This window comes from Vombatus ursinus, unplaced genomic scaffold (assembly GCF_900497805.2).
Source record: "Vombatus ursinus unplaced genomic scaffold, bare-nosed wombat genome assembly UNPS02014830.1, whole genome shotgun sequence".
NCBI classification, from domain to species: Eukaryota; Metazoa; Chordata; class Mammalia; order Diprotodontia; family Vombatidae; genus Vombatus; species Vombatus ursinus.
In genome coordinates this window covers 21,298,493-21,326,151 of record NW_020954608.1, presented here as the reverse complement: position 1 = coordinate 21,326,151, position 27,659 = coordinate 21,298,493, and the positions used below count along the sequence as shown (strand labels likewise).

The following is a 27,659-nucleotide window of genomic DNA, read 5'->3' as shown; positions in this document are numbered from 1 at the left end:
ACTTTGAGCCTCCTCTTCTCTGGGTCGTAGGTTCCTCATTCCCAAAATGAGGGAGTTAGAATAGATCATCTCTCGAGGTGACTTCCAACACTAAATTTATTATCCTATGAAATCCATCTTCACTTCTTAGATAATAACCCAAAGCACAGACTCAGTAACAGTGGGTCAATAGCGTCGTCTTTGTACAAGCTTAGTATATTACAATAGACACCACCGTAGATTTCAGGACCTGACTAGACAGCTTTCTCATTGCTTTCCTGACATTGTGTAATAAGGATTTATACATTGTTCAACTGAAAGTATTTATTCAACTAATGATACAAATAAGGATCACTGAGATATTTTCTATTTCTCTTTTTCTCACCTGCTTTCTTTGTGTTTTTGATGCTGCAGATATCCAACACATTATAAGTGATTGATATAATCTTTATATAATGTATAACATTTCTGTGTAGATTTGACAGACTATACCTTAGAGGGACCTTGATAAGGAAAGGTAGAAGCTAAACAGAGCTAGTCAGTAAAGGTCAGAGTTCTAAATTAGATTAATGGATATTAAAATGGGAAGAATGCTTCCTAATAAAGGTCCTAATAATAAAGGTCCTAATAAAGATATTTCTCTTCAGTCTTTTTACAGGTCACCTAAATAACATATTGAGTGCAATCTGATAGAATATGTAAGTGTAATGACCTCTTAGATCAAAATCAATTTCCATTTTAACATCTAGGGTATAGTCAGAGGGATTAATTACCCTTAATCTAGAATGTAAACTATAGAATACTAAGGAATATATGTATATACATATATATGTATTTATATACACATATGCATAATGTCTAATTCATTCAATAATAGCTCTATTCTTAATACTGTTCTATTCAGTGTTCTTGCCATCTTACCAATAACTTGAATGCAGCCATTTACTGCAGATTCATTTATTGTAATACTAGAAAACTAAGAGCTAAATATTTCAACAGACTAGAACCAGGGACCAAAACAAGCAAAACCAAATTTTAACAAATAAGTGTAAAGGCTTATATTCAAGGTTTTTTTTTTTTTGAAAAAAAATATTTATTTTTAAAAAGAAAAAAGAAAAAAAAACATTATCATGTACACAGCAGAACATAAGACAGGATTCAATATAAAACAATAAATTTCCATTTCAAGAAAGTCTATATAATAAATACTACACATTGTTTTTGCCCAGCTTTTCTTTGCTACCTTATAAGCTTTCTTTTGTTCTCTGCTATTTATCTTTTACTTTATTTTTTCTCCTCTCGCCCTTACCCTAAAGAAGGCTACAATTAAGTGCAGATGAATACATACATGCATATATAGATATAGATATATACACACATAGATATCTGTAAACATACCCATATATATGTATGAGTATGTATATGTATACATACTCACACACATATATGTAAGACCATTCCATGCTTATTTCCATTTGTCATCTGTTTCTCTGAAGGTGGATAGCATCTTCCTTCAAAAGTCCAAGTCTTTTTCTAAATCAACCAGCTTATCATGCATCTTATCATCACCACAGCAACATTCCAACCCAATCACATCCTATCTGAGAGATTGTCTATGAAAATTTTCCCCAAATTTTCTGCATCACTTCTATTCTTGGCTGCCTATATTTTATTTATACAAGAAAATTTAATTTAAAGTAATAAAAACTATCCATTTTGTGCTTCAATAATGCTCTCACTTCATAATATACTTTAAGGTCTGATACTACTTAATTTTATAGTTCATTTTGCTGGTCTGACACTGTCCTGACATTTCCTTCTTTCCCTCTAGGGTGCCCTGCCAGGGATCCTCACTCTCTTTCCTTGCTTTCCTTGTTCCCTCCAACTAGAACTGATTTCTGCTTCTGAATTTGCATAACATTTTGTTTGCACATCTTATTCCACTTAGCATACTCTACTTTGTATATATTTATTTGTGTACATATCTATTCTACCAGATTGTATCCTCTTCTTGGGCAAAACTATGACTGATTTTATCGTTGTATTCCCCATAGTGCCTAGCAAAGGTTTGCCTTGAAAAACACAGGATGACTATTGTTGAATGAGTCAATGAAATACTAAGAAGTATGTAAGCACTAAATAATGCTACTCCATGTAAAGGTAAATTAAGATGTCTATTATGAAAATTAAAGGATATTTTGCTAGTTTGCACCTAATTCCATATTTTTCACAAAATAAAGGCACAGCATACTGTTAGAGCCAAATTGGTAATCAAGAAACTCAGATTCTACACTTGGCTTCTTTAACTTTGGGGAAAGAAATTTAACCTTTTTGTGGTTTAGTTGCCTCTCATAGAAAATGAGGAGATGGGAATGGATGATCTGGAAGATCCTTTCAGCTCACAAAATCCATTATTATATTAAATTTACCTTTATGTAACTCTTAAAATATAACTTAAGTAATAATAATAATATTTATGTAGCTCTTTTAGGTTTGCCAAGATTGTCTATACAATATCTCCTTTAAGCCTCATAAGAAAACTGTAAAGTACATACTAAAGATATTATTATCACCATTTTATAATAGAAATTGAAGTTCAAAGTGCTAAAGGCCACATAGCCAGAAACTGGTAGGGACCAGATTCATATCTCACTTTTCTGATTACAACCCTAACATCCTGTTGACTCTGCCTTATGTTTGTATATTCTGACACATTCATATGGGGAAATTATGTCCAAAAAAAGTACATAGCAAATTTTCAATGTAGTCTTAAGGTTTCGCTTTGGGAAAACAAATTGAAAAGGAAGTAATTCAGTAGCTCCAAATCCAATATTTTCAATTACCTGAGGTTAATAATAAATGGTACATTTCCTGCAGTTGTCTGCAGATATTTTCTTAAGAAATTATATAGTACTAGATTCTTTGATTATATCCTGTGGAAATTTTAAAAAATAAGATACCTATCAAGATTAAAGAACAAGCAAACAAATAAAAAGTTTGGAACACAGTTAAAATAGAAAAAAATGCAGTGTTTCAAGAAAATTAAAAAGATAATATCCTGCATTAAGAATTCATTTGTAATGAAAAAGATGTAGATATTTAAATTCTAAGTAAATCTGATACTTTTAAAATATGTAACACTGTCATTTTAAAAGTTTTTGTGTAAACATATTTGTTTAACACAGTTTATCTCTTATTCCGAAGATCTGACCCAGGGATTTACACAGTAAATTAGAGTTTTATGATGTTGATTTTGAGGATTAAAATAATCCTTTAACTTTTTAGTGGTTTTAATATAGTTTAAAGATAAATGAGGAGGAGTGTGGTGGAATAAAAAGGTCAATGAATTTGGGGTCTGATAATCTTAGCTCAAACTCTGACAAGTTGTTCATTTGCTTTGTGCCTCCATTTCCACATCTAGAAAATGAGGAGTTTGTAATCAGTCAGTCATTAATCATCAAGCATTAATTAAGGACATATTATTTTCCAGATCCTCTACTAAATTCTGGGGATACAGAAAAACAATTCCTGTCCTCAAGGAGATCTCATTCTAATGGGGGAGTCAAAAGCAAATAACTATTCAGATGAGTTATTTATAGGATTAACTGGAAATCATCAATAGAGAAAGTCCTAGAATTAAAAGAGATCAGGAAAGTTGTCCTGTAGAAAGTGAGATTTTAGCTGAGACTTGAATTGAACCAGGGCAGCCACAAGGCAGATATGAGAGGAGAGAACTTTCCAGGAAAGGGGGGGGGGCAGTCAGTGAAAATACAGAGTTGGACATGGGTGATACAGTATTATATTCAAGGAACAGAGAGAAGGCCACTGAATCTAGATCATAGAGTATTTAGAAGGAAATAAAATATAGGGAAGCTAAGTGGATAGAGTGCTGAGCCTGAAGTCAGAAAGACTCATCTTCTTCAGTTCAAATCTTCAGTACTTACAAGCTGTGTAACCATGAGGCAAGTCACTCAACCCTGTTTGCCTCAGTTCCTCATCTGTAAAAATGAGCTAAATATGGAAATGGCAAACCACTCCAGCAATATGGAAATGGCAAACCACTCCAGCATCTTTGCAAAGAAAACCCCAAGTGGGGTCACAAAGAGTTAGATGCAACTGAAATGACTGAATGACAACAACAAAAGATATAAGAATACTGGAAAGTTAGGAAGGGTTAGGTTATGAAGGACTTTAAAGCTAAAGAGAGGATTTTATATTTTATCCTGGGTTATAGGAAGCCACTGGAGTTCATTGAATACATAGTCAGACCATCATTTTAACAAGAGAGCTTTGGTATCTAAGTGGAGGATGGATTTGAGTGAGGAAAAACTTGAATTGGGGAGACTAATCATTCGACTATTATTAATTATCCAGGTATTAGACAATGAGGACCTGAGGTGTGGTGGCAGCCAGTTTTGGAGAAAAGAAGGGATTCTATACAAGAGACATTATGCAGGTAGAATAGATAGGACTTAGATGTGGAAAGGGGAGGAAGTAGTGTGGGGAGTCAAGGATGACACTGAGGTTATGAGTGTAGATGACTGGAAGTATGATGATGTCCTGGAATATAATAAGGATTTTGGAAGAGAAGGGATTTAGATTTGAAGGGAAAGATAATCAGTTCTGTTTGGGATATGTTGAGTTTAAGATATTCATGGTAAATGCAACTGGAGATACAAAACTGTTCAGGAATGGTTAAATAAACATGAAAAACATCTACCTAGAGATGATAATTGAAGCTATGAGAGCTGATGAGGTCATAAAGTGAAATCATGTAGAGGAAGAAGGGAAGAATGATTAGAACAGAACTGAGGGGACCACCCACAATTAATGGGCTCAGGCCAGATGATCCAGCAAGTACTCAATGATCTCCCAGGCCCTATATTTGGTTTTATATATCATAATATATATTATGTCATTGAATCTCAGGACAAATAATATGTGGGAGAATGCAAGCAGAATACTCTTGTGGTGTACTGAATTCTACATAATGATGTTTTATCTGGATGTTGAGTAACATCCCATACTAACATTTCATTAGATATGACAGGACAAAAAATACCTTTTAAATGAAAAACTTCACAATTCTTATGTTTGGATAATTTTACATTATATTTGCAATGTTATATAACTTTAATGGAATTTATAGTATTTGGCATTTAAAATGTATTGATAATTTCAATTGGAGGACTCTAGCAATATCCTTCACTTTGAGTTTCAGGAGATTGCTTTTCCTCGGCTTCTTTTCTCCATTCCAAAAACACAAAGAAAAAACAAACACTGACACACCTAAATGAAATATTTTCATACATGCTAGAAGAAATACAAATTGAAGCATCAACAGCCCTAAGTTAATATTTTTTAGGGTTCAGAATTGAGTTGTTATATCCAGCTTCCTCAAAGTCCATCCAAGATATTTATTAAGTGTCATTCATAGACAAAGTGTTATACTAAGATTAGATTCCCACCAGATATTTATGTTCTAAACTGAGATATAGGATATATACATGAAATAGATTTGAGGCTCTTGCAAAGGGATATGTAAATTAGTGTTAAATAATTGAGCACAAATAACAAATAAGGTGTTAGGAAATTAGTAAAATAAATCAATAAGTAATTGAAGAATCAGAAAGATTGTTAACATTGCATTTTTAAGGAAGGAAATGACCATAAATAATAGAAGGTTAAGATTAGTACAGTGGAGAATAGAATGTACAAAGGTGAGAATTAAGAATGAATCAGGTATGTAGAGGAATAGTGAACACATTTATTTAGCTTAAGTTGTAAAGTACATGCTGAGAGATGCAAAACAAATGAAGTTTAGAACCTATAGAATGCAGATTTTTAACAAGTTTCTTGAACATCCAGTTTTATAGAAAGGCATTAAGCACTTTGGACTGCGTATGAGGTCATTTGAAAACCACTGGAAGTTCTTGAAAAGGAAAGTGGCATGTAAAGGATTTCAAACAGATTTATCTGGCTATCACACATATAATAGAACAGGAATAGCATCTAGAATGTTGTTGGATTCAGTCACATATGAAGTGATTGAGGAGCTAGACTAAGGAAAGAACTTTAGATCTAGAAAAGAAACTAATTTAATATTACAGAAACCCAATTTAGAATACTAAATGACTAATTGGAGAGGAGAAGCAAAAGGAAGGTTTAAAATAACTCCACATTTGGGAGCCCCAGGAAGTAGAAAGACCCTCACCATGTTCTACCTTCTCTCCTTTCATTTTCCCTTTTATGTTTTCATGGTACAGGTTCTCATTTCCTCTCATCTTTTTTTTTTCTATTGTTACATTCAGTCTTTTTTTCCCTATTGTTTTATTCAGTCTTTAGAGGAGCTAGGCCAGGAATGGGGAACCTGTGGCCCTCTAGGTCCTTGGGTGTGGCCTTTTGACAGAGTCTAAGTTTTACAGAACAAATCCTTTTATTAAGGGGAATTATACCGTGAAGTTTGGATTCAATCAAAGGGCCATACTTGAGGATTTAGGGGGCCACTTGAAGACTCAAGGTCGCAAGTTCCCTTGCTAAGTGAAGCAGTAGATTGAGCACCAGATCTGGACTCAGCCAGACTAATCTTCTTGAGTTCAAATCTGTTCTCAGACACTTACTAGCTATGTGACCCAAGGCAAGTCACTTAATCCTGTTTGCCTCAGTATTCTCATCTGTAAAATGAGCTGGAGAAGGAAATGGCAAACTACTGCAGTATCTTTGCCAAGAAAACTTCAAACGGAGGCATGAAGAGTTAGACATGCCTGAAACAACTGAAGAACAGCAAAAACATTCAACCCTTACTTTGTAAAATGAGGGGTTGGGTTAAATGATTTTTAATTACACTAGTATTCTGTGTTTCTGAACTCTTTCTAATCTGCCTACCACAGTGAGACATTGGTAGCTATTAAATAGAATGGATTACTTGACTGTGGCATTTAAGTGTTCTATTTGATGAATCCATTTTTTGACCATAAACAACTATGCTTCCTAAGTTCTCAGCTTTTGAACTTTTTTGGGGGGAGGGGGTGAGATAATCACGGTTAAGTGACTTGCCCAGGGACACACAGCTAGTGTCAAGTGTCTAAGGTCAGATAGGAACTTAGGTCCTCCTGACTCCAAGACCAGAGCTCTATCCACCGCACCACCTAGCTGCCCCCAAGCTTTAGAATTTTTAATGTTGAACTTTTAAATCACTTCTTTTGGACCCTGATTAAAGTCATCATTTTATAACATCATCTTTGGTTCTGATTGATTCTCCATATTTTTTGCTGTAATAAAATTGAGACAGATATCTGATTGATTCCCAAAATCAGAGATAGAACAATTTAAATGTCAAAAAGGTGGAGAAAACAATTTTTAGGGAATTACAAGGTCAAAAATTTTCATTTCCAATACAATAAATATCACTGTGTGTATGTATGTGTAAAATCAGTATAAACAAAACTCTTTGAGCGGTTCTTATTTTTGAGAGTACAAAGGGGTGTGCTGAGGCCAAAAAGATTGAGAACAATGCTCTAAAGAATATTGTGATTTCTCACTTCAATTTTAGGTATTTCCGTTATCTTTCAGCCAGTTCTAAGAACTAAAAGTTTATCTTGAGGAATAGATAGAAAGACTTTTATATCTTTTGTTTGATAATATAAGGTCCCTTTTGTTTTAGGAAGAGAGAACCATGATATTGGTTATGACAGAAATTCTCTCTTTGGAGAATTTTGCATATCATTAGAATCAGCTGTAGCTATGGAATCCTTCTGGATTAAACCTATTTTTATAATAAACCTTTATGGGGAAAATTATCTGGACTGATATATTTTAGATGTAATATTCATCAGAAGTCCCCAAAATTTTACAAGGGGTAGGATAGGTTTTCTCAAGGAATCTTATTTATATATACGTAATATCTGAGGCAAAGAAAGTGCCAATCAAGAGAGTGGCTATATTTTCTCAGATTTTAATCACTTCAGTGGGATAAAATTAAAATAGCTTATAGATATACAGTGTTTGGCCCTATTTCAACCTTTCTCATTGGAAATATGACTATCTGATTTGATTCATTACAAACAAATAACTAAATGAAGAAAAGTAAACTTTTAAAATTCTTCAATAATCAATTTTAAATACTTGACAAGTTTTTGTGGTTATAAAAAAGACTATCTCTTGGGGGCCTTCTGGAGAGTGAGAAAACAATGAGTTTCTCAGTCTGGCACCTGTAGTGAGGAAGAAACTAGTTTTCTGCTTGACTGCCCAACTCAGAGCAAACTGATTTCAGGGAAGAAAACTATGGACAAGAGGCCAAGGAAGGGAAAGCTTGAAGCTTAGTAATGTCACTGCTGAAATACTGAGTGTCATTTATGTATTTTTAATTGAGTAGAAATTTAGGCTATACTTCTATCACTTGACTTTGCATAAACACCTTAAAATTCTGGTTTTATAACCACTAATTACCTTTACATTGAGGCTTCTATCTTTTCCTTTTACTAGTTCTATAGGCATTCAGTGCTAGAGGGTGATTACTTTTCCAAGACAATCATGATTCACTGCTAGTCACTGATAAAGATATCTACTATTGATCAGTAAAGCAAGGTCATGCTTCTAGTGATGATAATCCTTTGCTGGTGCTTTTCATCTTCAGTCCTAAACTTTGATTCAATCTCATGACTTTTGACTAGTTAAGGAAATGGCAATGTCTGACCCTTCATGTAGAAAATAGTTTCCCTCTTTCTTCTGTCTCCTTATTATTGCTGGTCATTTTTTACTTTTTTACCAGATATTTTAGTGATTTTTTTTCAGTAGGGGCCATCCATTTTACTCTAGTTTACCAGTGTCTCTTAGAAAAATAAAACATTTTTTGAGAACAAGTATAACCCATTTATACTAGTATATTCAGCTCTATGGATAAAGAAATACTATATATGTATGCATACATGTTTTGAATGAGTATAAGCATAAACACATATAATGTGTTGTTATAGCTATGTAAGCTTTAATAGGTTAACACTGTAAGACTTTTTGAACTCCATTTATATACACATATCGCACAATGAGTAACAGTATAGTACAGTAGAGATTAGAAGAGGTTAAAAGAAATAATCTATGATGACATTCATACATACACACATATATGTAAGCACATTTTCTGCATCAACTAATCTCCCAATATTATGCGTGTTTAGTAAGGATGCCATTCAAAGGATTTTATAAATTGCTCTAAAAGTTATGGAAGCCAAGCAACAGAAACTATTAAAATCTCCTAGACATTCAAAGAAATATCCAGAATTGGGTTGCAACGCTAACCTTCAGGGTGCCTTACCTTTATGTACTTGCTCCATTAGTATCCAATTGAGGATGGTTGATTGATTCATGACCATTTCATATACACAGGCTTCACCCTTTGAATTTGCATTTAAAATGCCCACTAAAGACAAAGACAGTTATATTGAGCTGGGAGATTAGACACACAGAGACTGTTCACTGGAAGAAAGCAAACACAGCCACAGGTTCCCTTCAGGGAACTGTGTGCAGCAAACAGCCACATAAACTATGCAAGCATATGCCTTAGGGTACTATTTAAACCCAAGGATAGCTAAACCTGGATCAACCCAAGAGAATACAGTAATGTGAGCTAAGCAATAGTAGTAAAATGATAGAAGAATTACTTGAATAAGTGGGATCTGCAGCTAAGGAGCTGTGAGGAACAAAGCTATGAATTAGAGAATCAAACCCAGACCTTGACCGTCCTTGGTACTATGAAGAATAGAGATGGTACAGGTCATAGTAAAGGGGTGAAGTCTCTATAACCCTATTGCTTTCCCCTTATGGGCTTATCCTCATGGTGATAACATTCTGGAGGACTGTATAGGTTCATGGTGGGAGGTAGGACTAATCAAAAAGGAGGATTATTTGACACTTTAACACCTTAGTGTTTTATTCCCTACACTAGGACTTTAAATCAAAGGTAGTACTATAAATTTGGATAATTATATAGAACTTTGGGGAAATTAAAGCCCACCAGACTGGGAATAGGAGATGGCTTGACCATTATGGGTCAAGATCTGAATCTTTTATGTATTCAGCTAGGTGGTATAGTGGCTAAAGAACTGAGATTAGAGGCATAAAGATCAGAGCTGAAATCTAGCACAAACACTTACTAATTGTGTGATGCTGAGCAAGTCACTTAATGGTACTTCCTGTAAAATTGGTATAATGTAACTCCTATCTTAAAGGATAATTCGAAGAATCAAATGGAAAAAAAGTATGTGCAAACTTTACAAGTGTTAAATAAGTGTTAGTTATTGTTGCAGTCATTAATGGATAAAGCCTTAGAGTATTTCTATGAGAGCTCAAGGCATTTTTTTCTTTATATAAATGTGAGTTAAATTCTTATATTTACAGAGAAAAATTTCAGTGGAAGCATGGGTCAAAAATAGTATCTCTAGTTCATCCTGGTCTACATAAACCTAGAGTTTTGATTCTGAAATATGGGTTACATTCATAAGACAAAGATGGAGCAGGCATGATAAGATAGCAGTTCATCTTCAAAAAGAGTTGAATATTTTAGGGATCTGCCCAATCAATATAAATCAATAGATTGATAGGATCATAAAGAATCCAGTATTAATAAAGGTATATATCCCAGAAAGATGGAGGTGATAGTGCCTCTGTATTCTCCCCTAGTCAGACCACATATGTAGTAATGTGTTAAGTTTTAAGCACCACTTTTTTAGAATAACATTGATAAGACATAGAACATCCAAAGGAAGGCTACTTGTTGAGGTTAAGGTTGAGCATCAAAATCATGCTACTTGAAGATAAATTTTGTATAGGGAATAACAGATATCTGCAAATATTTGAAGGGTTATAATGTGGAATAATTATTCTGTTTGTTATATTTAGACCCATGGAAAAGACATAAGATACAAATTTATTTATATAATTTTATATACATTTATTTGAGTACAAATTTATAAAATATAAATATATAAATTTCATCTAGATATGAGGAGAAGCTTTCTAACAGTTAAAGCTACCCAAAAAAATGCAATCAGCAATTTTAGGAGACAATGGATTCTCCATTAGAAGTGTTTAAGCAAAATTTGGATGACTAGTTTATTTTGGATGTCAAGCTTATTTTAATAGGAATTTTTCTTGGACTAGTGTGACGACATGGCCTCTGAGGTCCTTGACGACTCTAAGACAGTGTAGCTCAAAGCAAGGCAAATGATATAATTTGTGCAAGAAAGGTGAAGGTTACAGCTTTTAGCCAATGTTAGAACCCAGATCTTAGGACATCTAGTCAGGTGCCCTTCCTACTACTGTTTCTACTAGTAAGTGTTAAATGAATTTCATGTGTGTGTTTGGGTTATCTCTATACATGGATTATAAGATCTCTAAGAGAAGATTATTTATTTTTAATTTCCCTATGTTATTGATTATATTGCCTCAAAATAATGAGTTTTCACTAAATATTAATCTTGATGAGAATACATAAGTCTATCATTCACATAAATCAAGAGATATTAAATTAATCCAAAGAAATAACTTATCCCTGAGGATCTCCAGTCCATATGACTTTCCATGTTGATGCTGAACCATGAATAACAATCTGGGTTTTTTAAAATGAAATCCCTTGAGGAATTCCCTAACCACTTAACATTTATGTGATTAAGACCATATCTTCTTAACTTGTTGATGGGAATGTCATACAGGACAGAATAAAAAGGCTTGCTAAAGGCCAGCTAGATTACATCTATTACTTTCTCCTTATCTGCATGGCCTTTTGCATTATCACTGCAGAAAATTAAACTGGGTTGTCATGATTTTCTCCTTACAAAACCACATTGATTTCTACCCTCTGCCTTTCACTTCCCATCTCTATGATCATTGCGGTTTATTGTTCAATGACTTGCGTTAGCAGTTTCCCAAGATACTGAGCTCAGTTGACCAGTCTTTGAGGACCTGAGTTATCTTTCTTTACTCTGAAACAAGAAAAAGGAAAAATGAAGGTTATAATATGTACCATTCTCAAGGGTTTTGCCATGGATTATATTTGGTTTTCCCTTCTCCTTAAATATAGTACTCCATTTCTTTGAAATAGGTTTCCTCCTCCCACCTTTCAATATTATTCCTCTAAATGGCAATTAAAATCCAGGATCCTCAAATGACTCATAATCCATTTCTTTTTTATTAATTTATTTATTTTTAGTTTTCAACATTCACTTCCATTAGCTTTGAGTTTTAAATATTCTCCCGCTCCCTCCCCATTTCCACCCCCCAAGATGGCATGCTATCTGATATAGGCTCTACATATGCATTCCTATTAAACAAATTTTCATATCAGTTATGTTATAAAGAAGAATTAGAACCAATAGGATGAACCACAAGAAAGAAGAAACAAAATGAAACAGAAGAAAAAAAAGAGCAAATAGTGCTTCAATCTGCATTCAGACTCCATAGTTCTTTCTCTGGATGTGGATAGCATTTTCCATCATGAGTCTTTTGGAGACGTCTTAGATCTTTGCATTGCTGAGAAGAGCTAAGTCTCTCAAAGTTAGTCAACACATAATGTGGCTGTTACTATGTACAGTGTTCTCCTGGTTTTGCCTACTTCACTCAACACAAGTCCTTCCAGGTTTTTCTGAAGTACTTCTACTCATCATTTTTTATAGCACAATAGTATTCCATTACATTCATATAGCACAACTTGTTCAGCCATTCCTCAATTTATGTGTATCCCCTCAATTTCCAATTCTTTGCCACCACAAAAAGAACTGCAATAAATATTTGTGAACATATGGGTCCTTTTCCCATTTATATGATCTCTTTGGGATACAACCCTATGGGTGCTATTGCTGGGTCTAAGGAGATGCACATTTTTATAGCCCTTTGGGCATAGTTCCAAATTACTCTCTAAAATGGTTGGATCAGCATAATCCATTTCTTAAACACATATACTCAGAAACAACTTCATTATGATTAGCATTTACTTCTGTTGTGAGTGTATATATGTGTCTGCGTTTGGGAAAGAGGATAGTTACATATTAATATTATGCAACACTAATTTGATTATGAACTTCTTAAAGGCAGGGACTGTTTTTGTTTTTAACCATTCTTTATATCCCTTAGTGTTTAGTACATACCTGGCATATGGTAGGGGCTTAGTAAATGCATGTTGACATCTGATATTGTATTATGTGTGCTTGTATTTAACATCTCTCACTTAATCCTCAGTAATAATTCCTTGATTACAAATGGCTAAGAGTCAGAGATTATGTTCTTTTTATCATTATGTCCCTTATGAGGCCTAATGTGATCCCATTGCATATAGTGACTGCTCAATCAGTTAGTTTATTAGAGAAAGAGAGGGAAACAAGTAAGGGATGTGTCACAAATATATCTTTAACTCTTAAGTAATCTGTGAATTATTTCAGGTGTATCATTTATGAATTTGTCTTATTAGATCTGTAAATTTATTTCCAGCTTGTACACCCATTTGTGTGACTTGCCTTTCCTGATTTTCCTTTCATTTGAAAATTCCTCATTCCCATAGACTGAGCACTCTCTCTTGTGTATAATACTTTAACAGTTACAGGTGGCATATCATAAGTAACATCTCTTCACTCTTTCAATTGCAAATGTATGTAGCTGAGTCATTGTTATGGAATGTTGGCTTAAGTAATTTTGGAAAATAGAATTTGGTCTAAGGGTCATTTGTTTCTCAAATGAAATCGTCACCATATATTACAGTTTATAATTAGCTATTCTTCCAGCTCCCTTCACTCTCTTCCTTATTGTTTAGTCTTCCTCTTCTTTTCCTATTTCAGTAATAATTGATATTGCTATTTTCAAATATTCCTAATTAAAAGTTTTACATATGGCAACTCAAGTTTCTTATGGTAGCAGCACTGTACAAATATAAAAACCACTAGGAGAGGAATATCTTCCCAAGTAAAGTTTCCTAAACATTAGAGCTAACCATTGATTTATCAGATGAGAAAACAAGGTGGCAAAGTTAGGGACTCAGATGTCAGACTCTGAGTATTATTGTTCAGTCATCTCTAACTTTTCATGACCATTAGAGGTTTTCTTGGCAAAGTTGCTGGAGTGGTTTTCCATTTCTTTCTTCAGCTCATTTTACAGATGAGGAAACTAAAAGCAAACAGCGTTAAGTGACTTATTCTCAGTCACACAGCTGGCAGGTATCTGAGGCCAGATTTAAACTTAGAAAGATTAGTTTTCCTGATTCCAAGCCCACTGTTCTATCCATTGCACCAATCTAGCTGCTCCTTACTAGGTTTGCTTCCACTTATTGATTGTATGGTCTTGGGTAAATTATTTACCATCTCCAAGACATGCTTCATCTATAAAATGGGGATAATAACTGCTATATTGTCTGCCTCTGAGGGTTGTCCTGAAGATTAAATGACATTATTGAAAAGCATTTTGAAATTCTAGATTGGCAAATAAATATGAGATGCTATTATTATAATACTCATTTCTCATAAAGGAGTCTCTTATAACATTTTTTTTTATGTTCTGAACTATTCATTTAGTAGGATCTTATTACTAGGAGAGCTCAAACTAAATGCAGCATTCTAAATTTATTTTCACCTTTTCAAATTCACACCTATTTTGAGTGAAGAACTTGCATTTTCACTCAAGTATCATTTAAATTTTAGAATGGCTAACAACAATATTTAACATCCTGAATTTTTAAGACAAATACATATATCTGGCTTCAATTTAAATGTTATTTAATATATATACAATATTTGTATAATATAAATATTTATAATCATATCACCTTTTAAAAATGAAAACTACATAAACCACATGATAACATTTTTATATTGCAAATAATATAATGATGAATATCTATACTCAAAGACATAAAAAGGGAGTTTTATGCTTCAATTAGTTACATTTGATGAAAATTGAGTTAAATGAAGTAGAATGAGGAAACCAGATAAAGAATGAAGAATTTTATTATTATAGCCATAGCTGTCAGATAAATGAAAGGGAATTTTTTTAAATGCCAGTTATGAATTTTTTCTTCAGTTTTCTGATCAATTCCCATTTCTTTTCAATTGCAGACCAAAGGTTCTCAGACCATGACAGCTTCTGGTACCCAGAAGAAAGTAAAGAGGACACTACCAAATCCACCTCCTGAAGAAAGTTCCTCAGGGACCCCATCAGCATACAGCACCATGGGTTCTGTTTCCCGAAGAAGAATCTGCAGAACTAATACAATGGCAAGAGCCAAAATCCTCCAGGATATAGATAGAGAACTCGACCTTGTGGAAAGGGAATCAGCAAAGCTCAGGAAGAAGCAAGCTGAACTAGATGAGGAAGAAAAAGAGATCGATGCAAAGTTACGGTACTTGGAAATGGGAATCAACAGAAGAAAAGAAGCCCTTTTAAAGGAAAGAGAAAAGAGAGAGAGAGCCTACCTCCAGGGAGTAGCTGAGGATCGTGATTATATGTCTGATAGTGAAGTAAGTAGCACTAGGCCAACCCGAATAGAAAGTCAGCATGGTCTGGAAAGACCAAGAACTGCACCCCAAACTGAATTTAACCAATTTATGCCACCACAAACACAGCCAGAATCTCAATTAGTTCCACCAACAAGTCCTTACACCCAGTATCAGTTCTCCTCCCCTGCTCTTCCTACACAAGCACCAACTCAGTATACCCAACAGTCTCCTTACCAACAGCAGCCTTTATACCATCAGCAGGTTTCCCCTTATCAGACCCAGCCCACTTTCCAAACTGTGGCGACAATGTCCTTCACACCACAAACACAGCCTCCACCAACTCCACAGCCTTCATATCAACTCCCATCCCAGATGATGGTAATACAGCAAAAGCCAAGGCAGTCTACCTTGTATTTGGAACCTAAAATAACATCTAATTATGAGGTCATTCGAAACCAACCCCTGATGATAGCACCGGTTTCCACCGAGAATACTTATGCAGTTTCCCACCTTGGTAGTAAGTACAATAGTTTAGACTTAAGAATAGGTTTAGAGGAAAGAAGCAGCATAGCAGGCAGTCCAATTTCAAGCATATCGGCAGATTCTTTCTATGCAGATATAGAACATCACTCACCACGCAATTATCTATTAATTGATGATATTGGCGAGCTTACTAAGGGTACAGCAGCCCTTAGTACTGCATTTAGCCTTCATGATAAGGATCTGACAAAAACTGACCACCTCCTTCAAACAACAGAGGCACGCAGAACTCAAGAAGTTACAGATTTTCTGGCCCCTTTACAGACTTCTTCCAGACTGCATTCTTACGTAAAAGCAGATGAAGACCCAATGGATGATCCCTATGAATTGAAACTTCTGAAACATCAGATCAAGCAGGAATTCCGTCGTGGTGCTGAAAGTTTAGACCATCTTACTGGTCTTTCCCATTATTACCATGCAGATACTAGCTATAGGCATTTCCCCAAATCAGAGAAATATAGCATTAGTAGATTGACACTTGAAAAACAGGCAGCAAAACAACTTCCAGCAGCAATCCTTTATCAAAAGCAGGCAAAGCATAAAAAATCACTAATTGACCCCAAAATGTCAAAATTTTCACCAATTCAAGAAAGTAGAGACCTTGAACCTGATTATTCAAGTTATATGACTTCTAGCTCTCCATCAGTTGGAGGCATTTCCTCCAGGGCAAGACTTCTTCAGGATGATATTACTTTTGGCCTTAGGAAAAATATCACAGACCAACAAAAATTCATAGGATCATCCCTTACTTCATCCCTTGGAACAGGCTTGGGCACATTAGGTTCCACAATCCGGTCAGCGTTACAGGATGAGGCAGACAAGCCTTATAGTAGTGGCACTAGATCGAGGCCTTCTTCTCGACCCTCCTCTGTCTATGGACTTGATTTATCCATAAAGAGAGATTCATCAAGCTCTTCTTTAAGACTGAAGGCTCAAGAGGCTGAAGCATTAGATGTTTCTTTTAGTCATGTGACACCCTCTGGCAGAACTAAACCGACAAGTCTGCCTATTAGCCAGAGCAGAGGAAGAATACCAATTGTTGCTCAGAACTCAGAAGAAGAAAGTCCTTTGAGCCCCGTTGGCCAGCCAATGGGAATGGCAAGAGCTGCAGCTGGACCACTGCCACCAATATCTGCTGATACCAGAGATCAGTTTGGATCAAGTCACTCATTGCCTGAGGTTCAGCAGCATATGAGAGAAGAGTCACGGACTCGAGGCTATGATCGGGATATAGCATTCATCATGGATGACTTCCAACATGCTATGTCAGACAGTGAAGGTAAACTAGGCTCCATGCTGTTACATTCCTATCAAAACACAGATCCTCATTTCTCTGCATGTCTAATTGTCCTTCTTCAAGGACTTATTCTTCCTGTTTTCTTGGTGTGTTGTTTGTATATTTATTTTAATTTTATTTTTTGTAAAGAGAGAGTCTGTATTGTGTGTAGATTTGAAAGCATGTTTTATTTTTGTTCTTTTGTTGTTGTTGTTGTTGTTGTTGTTGATATTTCTCTTCCTGTTCTGGTTTCCCCTTGATTTCTTTGCATATGTTCTGGTGTCTCCTTATATAAAGTCATTATCAAATAGCTACTATTAAATAAAACATGGTCGTCCCTTACATTCATAGGTGGAACTTTAGTTATTGAAATTAACTCAAAAATTTTCCCTCTAAAATTTGTTTATACCTTTGAAAGATCATGATCAATTTCCTTCCGTTTGCTTTGTTAAATTAATAAGTCCTAAACTTAATAGTATTTCCCTGTTGAATTTTACTCTCTGCAATTTTATTAGTTCCTGTCTTGTCATTCAAAAACCATATTTAAAGGTTAATGAGACTTAATCAGCCAGTGATAATTTGACATTCCTCTTGAATTTAAATAGTTAGAGTCATAGAACTTATAACTTAGACATGAAAGCAACTTCAGAGTTCATAGGATCTGAGAGAATCATTTAATTATTGCTTTTAGAAAAGTTTATATAATAATAAAATTATATTTCTCTTGGTCTATAGAGGGCCATTGGATTGACCATTTTTATTTTACTGACCAGTCAATTGAGTTACTCAGAGTCCATTTGATTGATTTTTCCTCTTTCATTTAATTGTTGTTTGAATGAGTTGATTAAATCAGCTAGAGTTTATGGCATTAAATGTCTACAGTTTTTAATATTTTTGCAGAATTTTTATGTAAGCATCATTTTAACATTGTTGTCGACTTAGAGAAAGGTAAGATGATTCTTCAACAACCATTAAAAAAAGATACTGCTATTATCAGAGTAACTTGTTCATTTCAGATAATTAAATGATAAAATGAAGAATTATGAATAATGAATATGATATAATATTTTATTAAGCTAAATAACACCTAAAGACTCTGTCTACCTGTTGACAAAAGAGGTCAATGAAATACCAAAAATTCAGTCAGATATCTTGGATGTTTTGTTTACATGATTTCAAAACATGTAAATGTTTCTAGTATACAACTATGTAGCATTATTTATACAAAGCTTAAGGAGGACTGAATTGTTGATTTTTCATGTGATAAAGTATTAAATATATGAAATGATACTTGTTGTGGTTGTCTAAACTATGTTAAAAGAGGTCATCGATCTGACAGTAATCATTTTCAAAATATAGAAATGTATTGATTACAACAATGTCAGAAACATGTAAGATTTAATATGAAATTTCTTTAAAATATAAAGCAGAAAAAATTAATAAAAGTCACCTGGACATTGAATGAAACAGGGAAATTGTAAAATTAATAAATGCTTGCTATAAATTTTCATGTTATTGTGTTAATGTATCATAAAATAAAAATGCATGCCTTTTACTACTTGCATATATGATTATCTCAAAAGAAAAATGTGCATGACATGAAATAAGTTTTCTTTCGTGATTAATTCATGCTTTCCAATTAGCAAAATATTTCTGTTCAACAATGTTTCATTTTGTTTTTAAAATATTTGCTACTTTATTGTAATATGAAATAGAAAACATTTTTCCAGTTATCTCACAGAACTCATTTTTGTTTCACAATATGTGAAGCCACACTTTTCTTTCCAACTTACAACATCAGTATAATAAAGACTTATCTACAGGTACCAAAAGAAACCATTGAAAAGTGAGCAATATAGTGCTTGACCAAATCAAACATCTGCTATTCTTTTTTTTAATTCAAAGATTTTTTTTGTAAACCCTACATATGAAAAGATAGCCTTTAAAGCTGTTTTTTTTTCAATTGTTCTGAGATTCTATATGCCTTGAATAAATTCTTAAAGTGATTAATTTATATATTCTACCTTGCATAATGCAATGGCTATAACCACCCTAACTTGACAATCACCCTAACTTAACTTTCATTATGAAATATAAGGTAAGTAAAGGAGCAGGTCTTTAAACCAAGATCTTTTACACCATAATAAAGTTAAGTTACAGGATCACAAAATTACTACAGATTTATGCTGTTTGTTAAAGTATAATAAAATGTAGTGACTATGGGTAAAACACAAACTCTGTGTGTCTCATAGAATGCCCTAATATTGCAGTAGTCACATCTCATTACCAACCTGACAGAGTTACACATCATTCCCTTCCATAAACCAGAATTGTTAATGGAGATTATACAATCTTGGTTCATTTTACATGATGGTGAAAAGGCAAATTTTCCTTTTAATGAGTATAGTGCAGTCTGATGCAAGAAAGATTTGGCCAACCCATGTATAATTTTGACAGTAATATTTAACATTAAAGATAGTTTGGGGATGGTTTTTTTTGTTTTATATATTAAATGAAATTACTAATTAAAATGTCAAGTATTTATCACAGGCAAATTAATTTAAGATCACCTATTAATTATTTTTTGTCCTTTAAGGAACACAAACCTTTTCAAATCCACTGCATCAATAGGTTTCAGCTTTTGATGCATTCTGATTAATTGTATGTCATTTCTATAGTGATACTTCAAGTAAAACTAATTACTGTTCTCATGTAGGTTATTATATATTTTTTTAGTTGTCTCTGAGTTTTGCTTTTATTACTGAAGGTCTGCTTTGATTTTTTTACTTGATTTATCAAATCATTTAAACAGTCAGAAAATGGAAATTTGTAAGTGGTGGGTTTATATGAGCAATACAGAATTGGATAGAAACTGAAAATAAACTTCATCTCTATGACTTTGGTTCACCATAAGCAAGGGGGTATTCAAATATATTAGTTCATTTTCTCATGGAGCAATCATAAGGAGTCAAATGCAATTAAATCAGTCTTTGTTTTCTTTTTCTTTCTTTTTTTTTTTGCCATAGCTTTATAGAGGCAACCTGGAAAACAAACTCATTTCCCCATGTTTATAAATATTATCAGAACTGTGCATCTTACAAGTGAATTCAAGCCATGCACAAAAATAGGCAGTGGATTAATTTAATTCAAGTATTAAAAGTTTTTCTTTTTAAAATGTTAATATTAGAAATCAACAAATGACGAAAGAGAAAAGAGTGTAAGCTGGGATAAATTGGGAGGTAGATGGAGAATATGATTTGGATAAACAATTGAGTACTTTTGTACCTCGTTTAATTCAATAATGGATTACTGGGTATAGCTTGTATTCTTTCTTCAGAATTACATATCATAAAAAATTTCTTTATTTTAGTAAATTATTAGCTAGAGCTAAAATTGGTCCAACATAGAGCACAACATAGATTTTAAAATTGATTTAGTAACTTCTAATGAGGACCTGGGGAGGGATATGCTTCAATGTAACAAAATTGATGCTTATCATAATTAGAACGATACTAAACATCCTCTAAATGCTACTATTGTTTCTCTCCTTTCCACATAGACATAAATAATTTAAATTTTGTTAATTTTTGTAGTAATGTACCAACTCATTTATTCACTAAATTTTTATTGAGTACCTGTTATATCCAAGGCATTCTGAGAGACACTATGAGGAATACATAATAAATGTTCTTATCTTTCAAGGAATTTGCAGTCTAGTCATAAAACTAAAGTAAGACCCAAACTCATATCTATAAAACAAGAAAAAATGTAACAAATAGTAGAATATTTAGGAGTTCAGAGGACAGAGAGGATAATTCTACTTTTGATCAAAGGCTTCAGGGCCATCAATTGTAAGCTGGCCTTAAAGGACAGGTAGGGTATCAGATTGATATGAGAGAAAAAAATATTACTGAGCTTACTAACTTTCACAATCAAAGTGGTAGAAATAGGAAATTGAAGGCACATAATAGTACAAATGAGTATTTCATTTTGGTTACAAAATAGGCATATGGGATAGAGGAGTAATGGGAAGTAAAATTGGTAAAAGAGGAGTAAGTGTGATAGGTAATGTATATTCAAATGTCAGAGAAAGTGAGTTGAATTTTAATTGGTTGGCAATCTGAGATATTAAGAAAGCTAGAGGGGAAAAAATGGTAGTACAATGCCCAAGTAGCCATGAAGTTAAAAAATGTCAGATACCTAAAATGCTACTGAAGAGTCAAAGAAGTCAAGAACTGAATAAATAAAAATGTCACTGCATTTAGAAATTAGATAAGCATCAGTTTCTAAAAGATAAGAATTTAGAACATTTCATAAGTATTTGAACAATTTAAAAGGGATTTCATGTGTGTGTTTACATACATATGTGCGTGCATGTGTGTATATATAAATATATAAACATATGTATTAGGCTCTAGGTGTTTTTATTCACATTTATTATGACAAGGTAGAGAACTCTCCTCCAAGGCCAGTAAGCACATAATAATAAATTGAGCATCAAGATAAATATTTCAAACATATAAGCTTTGAAATAAGTTCTCCTTTTCACTTATTCATTCAAATTAAAATTCCTTGCAATGTAAAATAAATTTTCTACTCAAAAGGGATATTTTTTAATGTTAGACAACTTAAACTAGGGACATGACCTACTTAAAAGATGCATCATTTAAAATATTGAGAGACTAACAAAATAAATGTGACCTGACTTTGGAAGACCTAAGAACATACCTAATAGTTCTTCATGAGAAATGTTAAGTAATTTCCTATTTGCCTCAATAGCTTTAATTCTTAGGCAAAATACATTTTATAATAATTTTGCATTTTAGAGACTGAGGCCAATAGTCTAGTTTTTTGTTTCAAGCTTAGAAAGAATGTTTATTAATATACAAGAAGGGCCACTGTCTGAAGAGTATGGATTCACATTCCCTGTTGTGCAAAGAAATTAGATAACAGGTATGCCTAGTCTTGCCAAAGAAGCTGTTATGATACTTGTTCTACATAACCTCAACATCAGGAACTACTTTTGCAAAGCAAACAGTCACATGTACTTCCTTGACTGGGGAGAAGAAATATGGGTGTGTTAGCAGAAGATCTTCTCTATCCCATTTTCAGAGAATGTGCCCTCAGAAATGGAGTGAGGGGTGGATATTTAAATTAAGAAGCTGACTCTAATGAATACAATGATTTTTTAGAAGTGTTATGGCCCTAAGGGTGAAAAAAATTATTCCATAAATTGTCAACACATTTGTATTTATTTGTTTTAAAATAAAGATGTGTTGCTATAGGAAAACAGACACCCCACAGTTACAAGAAGGTAGGCACAATCTTGTGAAGTGTACCAAGTAAGCACAAGATAAAACCTTTGCCTGCATGAGGTTTACAAACTCATTATGAAGGAAAAACAGAAACCCATGAGACAAGAGAATAAGATAGAACATAATAAATTGTCAAACTTCCTGATATGGATGATACATGACAAAGGAATTTCAAGAAGTCAGAAAGAGACTAGTGTAGAATGGAATAGCCAAGCAAACTTTTTTCTTTGTCTTTTTCTTTTCAAGGATATATATTTGAAACAGTCCTGGTAAGTTCAGTAGGGGATAAATATGCATAGATTTCAAGTCACCCATACCCAAGAAGATAGGTCATTTCTAATAAGAAAAGCAACATAAGTAAAGGTCCATGGAATGGAATTCAGCATATCTATAGGAAACATCAGTAAAAAAATGAAATCAAATGATTTAGATGAGACAAGATCCTGAAACTGTTTGCAAGCCTTATCTAAGAGTATCAGCTTGATTTGGTAGTAAATTATAGATTCTTGACAAATGTGATATTTTAGGAAATGCAATACAGACGAGTTAAATTTCAGAAAGAGTAAAGATAAGAGTGCAGTAAAGATCTACGAGATTTGTAGTAATCCATATATGAGATGATGAAGACATTGTCTGTGATGGTGGCAGTGAGAATGGGGAAAGGGGGATGTATCCAAGCGGTGTTGAAATTAATAAACAATAGGAATTTGTAGGTATAAAAGTTTCGATTGTTTTGTGCTAATGAATGGGTGAAGTAAGGGTGAAGATGAAAATAATTTTAGATAAGGAGATGATTGAACTGTGAATGATAGGTGTCAGAAGTGTTGTCAGGCTGGATGTTGCAGTTGCTGAAGATAATAGGAGAATATAGGCTAGGGAGAAAAATGTCAGCTAGATGTCAGAACCACTGAGGTAGAAGATATTGCATTTTAGAGCTTGGTATATTAATGGATTATAGCAAATTCAAATTAATGGATTGCATCAAGAGTTAATGATGGATCAGTTGTCTTGAAAAGCATGGGGGTGTATTAAAAATCATTATAACATAAAAACAAAAGTTGGTAATGGAATATTAGTTTTAAAATAATAGTAGCAGTGGGAAGTAAGGCACAGAGTAATTCTTTCCTTTTGGAATGATCTAGGTTGAATGTGAGGTCTTACTGAGAAAAAGCCATCAATTTCATTGTATTATTATACTTAGAGGAAACCCAAATTTCATCTAAGAAGTAGAAGGAAATGAGGAATATTTGAGGATAAAGGGGAGAGGCCACAGCAAAGAGTATACTAGTGGGACAGCTTGAAGTAAGGAAAAAAAAGGCTAGAGATGAAGTAAATTGGGCTAAGATTTCAAAAGAAAGTAGAATTGATGGGGTTTTGAACTAGGAGAGGCAAATTGATGATAACAGATTATAAAGAAACAATGTTAGGAGATAGGGTGAGGATATGTTAATATCAGCATGAGACGGGTGCTAGTTAGAAAGTCTCTTATTACCAGGGGAAATTAAATGTTAGGCCAACCTGACATTCCAAATGGAATGCTGATATGCTTGTGCTTTTGTAAAACTTCTTAGTTGAGTCTGGCTATCTCAGTTTGTGTTCAAGATTTCTGGTGGGTCAAGGAAGATTAAATTTCCTATGTAAAACTCAGGGTACTAAAGAATTCTAAATGGGATGTCTTATTTATATGCAGTAGGAATTATAATACTAGAGCTCAACTGAGATGTTGAGACCAGAGGTGTAGTCAAATTGAGAGTCAGCATAAAGGAGATAGTTGATACTATGAGAAACAATGCCCAAGGGTTATGAATAAGAGAAAAAATAGAAATTCAAAGACTAAGGTTTTGGAGTATGGTCATATTTGGGTGTGGCTTTTGAAAAAGAACAAAAATGGAGACACCAAAGGAATGACCAGGAAAAGAATAAGATTAGTTGTGTCACAAAAAGCAAAGGAGAAACTTTGGTTTAAAATGTCAGACATCACAGAAGAATGAGGAGAAAAGGACCACTGGTGAATTTTTAATTTGAGTATTGTGACATGCTGAACATTGGAGCAAAGATTCAGTTAATGTAAATCCACAAAAAGAAAGTTCTCAGAGGATTTATATGAGAATTTGACTTTTCTATCCATTATTTACTCCTGTGGAAATAACAAAATTATTAATTTTTGCCTCACTTTGGACAAAAAGGACCTGTTATTTTGCTCTAAAGAAACAAAAGAGAATCAGGTCAAAAGTCAAAATAGTAAAAAAGAAAAGAAAAGAAAAGAAATTGAAACACTGGTATATTATTTCACTTCATCAATACTCTGCTTGCAAAAGTATTCAATGTATCATAGATTATTTTAGATTTATTTCAATGTTATTTAAGATAGTTCATATCTTATACCATTTCATGGATTATTTTTAGGAAATAACATGTTAGAAAATTACATATTCTCCAAGTACTTTAATGTTTTAAGTCAAGATAACAATTATTTGTTTTGATTTTTAAAAAAAATACTTATTTTATGTTTTTCATTCATTCCTGGAGCATCTATTAAAAGTGTACTCACATTTCTGAGGGTAAAATGAATAATTAAAATAAGAATTCATTTTTATTAAACTGAAAAATATTTTTACAATTTGATGAGAAAAATCAGAGCTCTGAAGCAATTTCTCTAGACTAAGAAAATCTTTTAAAAATACTTCATGTAATCACATTTCATTATATTGTTGTTTTAAACAAGGTTTATAAGGTTGTTTTAAACTATCTGCATTCTATATCTTCAGTGTGTATAATAAAATTAATAAACAACCAAACATAACTTTTGCAAATTATAGATATAAAAATCTTGCCTTTTAAAAGTTAAAATATACCAAGACAAAAATGTCCACTGAAAATTACATCCAAATATGCAAAAATTATTTTAAAAAGCAGTCCATGGCCTATTTTTGTCAATATGATGCCTATAAAGGGTATGACTGATTTTTTTCTAAATGAACTGACCAGTTGTCCAAGTGAATTGATAAAATTCATTGGTGGAGGGGAGGGAGGCAGCAGGTAGTTGCCACATAGACTTTTGACCTCATCATGCAACAATTTCTGTTTTGTTTTTCTCTCCCCATGGCTTGAGGTTTTTGTTTTTTGTTTTTGTTTTTCATTTTCATCAAACAATTTTTAACTATCAGTTTGCTTATCATTGTATAAATTTCATCTCTTTTCCTTAGAGGATGTCCTCCCCACTCCCCACTCTGCAATGCAGTATAGAATTTTTCCTTACATTCTTGACTTGTCTTCACAGGGGAACCAGTTAAATTTATCAACCAATTTAGTAAAATGACTGGTTTGAATATCTTTTTTTAAACTATTGAATTGATTAATATCTTACAGAATTAATTAGCTATATTAATGTCAAATTAAAACAAAGTAAGAGAGATCAAAATTTCATGGATTTCTCAGTGATCAAAAAATTGATCATTTAATTTGTGGGAGAAAACAACAGAAAATAAGTATCATTGCCTTGCCTTTTCCAGCTTTAGGGAAATGTTTGTAGCTATATTAGTTGCTTAAAAGTAGAAACATTTAAAATTCATCTGCTTGTTTGACATTTTTATCCCCCTAGTACTTATAATGGTATTTGAAAAGGGAAAAAATGCACACACACATACAAAATAAACTAGAAATACACAATTGAACCTACTTGGGATGGCGACCACCTAGTTCTCAAAGCAAGATAGAAGTTTTGTGGTTGGTATATTTTTTATAATCACAGTACAATTATGTCTTATTGTGAAACAAATATTGTCCATAGTATTAGACACATTGTTATATAGTATTCATTGACTTCATCTCAAGAACAGTGCCTCACTAATGTATCATACATACATAGTTCATACACAGTTCAGATTATCACGATATGTTAATCTTACCATTTGAACTACATGTGAAGAAGTATTAGGATCTATCTTACACTGGCAGCATTAAAGTTGTAATATAGAATATACTGAATGTGGGAGTTGCTACTATCTAATTTATTTGGGAGGTGATAATTATTTGGGAGGAGATAGAGGAAATTTATTCTATCAGACCCCCATTCCACCTACATAACCATACAAACATATTGTTCTGACAATATACATGTTTACCAAAAACTAGGCTATTTGTAACTGAAAACCTGAAAATGAGCAATGCTTATAAGGTAAAAAAAGAGTTGTACACAAGACAAAAATTACTAATAATTTAAAAGCACACAAAAAAATTGGCACTCTAAATTGGCAATATAAAGAGAAACATAGAAAATATAACTAACCAAATTTTATCTTTTATAAAGTTTTTTTTTTAAATGAATGAAAAGATGGTAATACAGGACAAGAAAAGTAGTAGCTTCCTCCTCACTGCTATAGGATTAGTGAGAATCTTATATTGAGAATAAAATTAATGTAAAAACTTCTCTATGATATTTCAAGAAGGCAAAATTAACTTGTGAATATTTTATTTTTTATTTTAAGTTTCTACTTTAGATGTAGAAAAGTCTAACAAATATTTAGACCACTGAAACCATCATTGCATTGAACTGAATGCTTAAAATGTTCTCTAAGATTTTCTTCATATATAAAATTATCTGACAGAGACTTTTAAATATAACATATATTTGTGACATGATCCTCTCATATTATATTACTCCATAGGGATATATTATTTTAGTGGTTTTTATTATTGGTGGTGGTACTTTGAAAATCCTGTCTTGCTGTCACTGGAAATTGTATTTTAACTGCATGAGCAATTTAAAAAATGCATGTTTGTATTATGGGTCATTTTTTGCCCTCTCTTCTCCTTTGTTCATCTGGGTTGGAACATTTGACATTTCCTTGGTTTCCAAAGCCTATCATCTACGCCGTGAGGAAACAGATTGGTTTGATAAGCCCAGGGAAACTCGTTTAGAAAATGGACATGGTCTTGACCGGAAACTGCCAGAAAGACTGATTCATTCAAGACCCCTCAGCCAACATCAAGAACAAGTAAGTACTTCATCAAATTATCCCTTTTAAATCATTCTAAAAGGTCAAATTCTACCCTAAATGCTCTCAATTTTCTTAA

The 27,659-nt window shown here is 33.2% G+C and overlaps 1 protein-coding gene across 1 annotated transcript in view; it reads left to right on the top strand.

Annotated features, from left to right (window-relative positions):
* PCLO (piccolo presynaptic cytomatrix protein) overlaps positions 1–27,659 on the top strand; it is a 539,133-nt gene that overhangs the window by 297,010 nt on the left and 214,464 nt on the right. The window contains exons 8-9 of the mRNA XM_027838890.1: positions 15,072–17,271; positions 27,444–27,580. Of these exons, the coding sequence (XP_027694691.1) occupies positions 15,072–17,271; positions 27,444–27,580 (2,337 nt within the window). The remainder of the gene's footprint in view (positions 1–15,071; positions 17,272–27,443; positions 27,581–27,659) is intronic.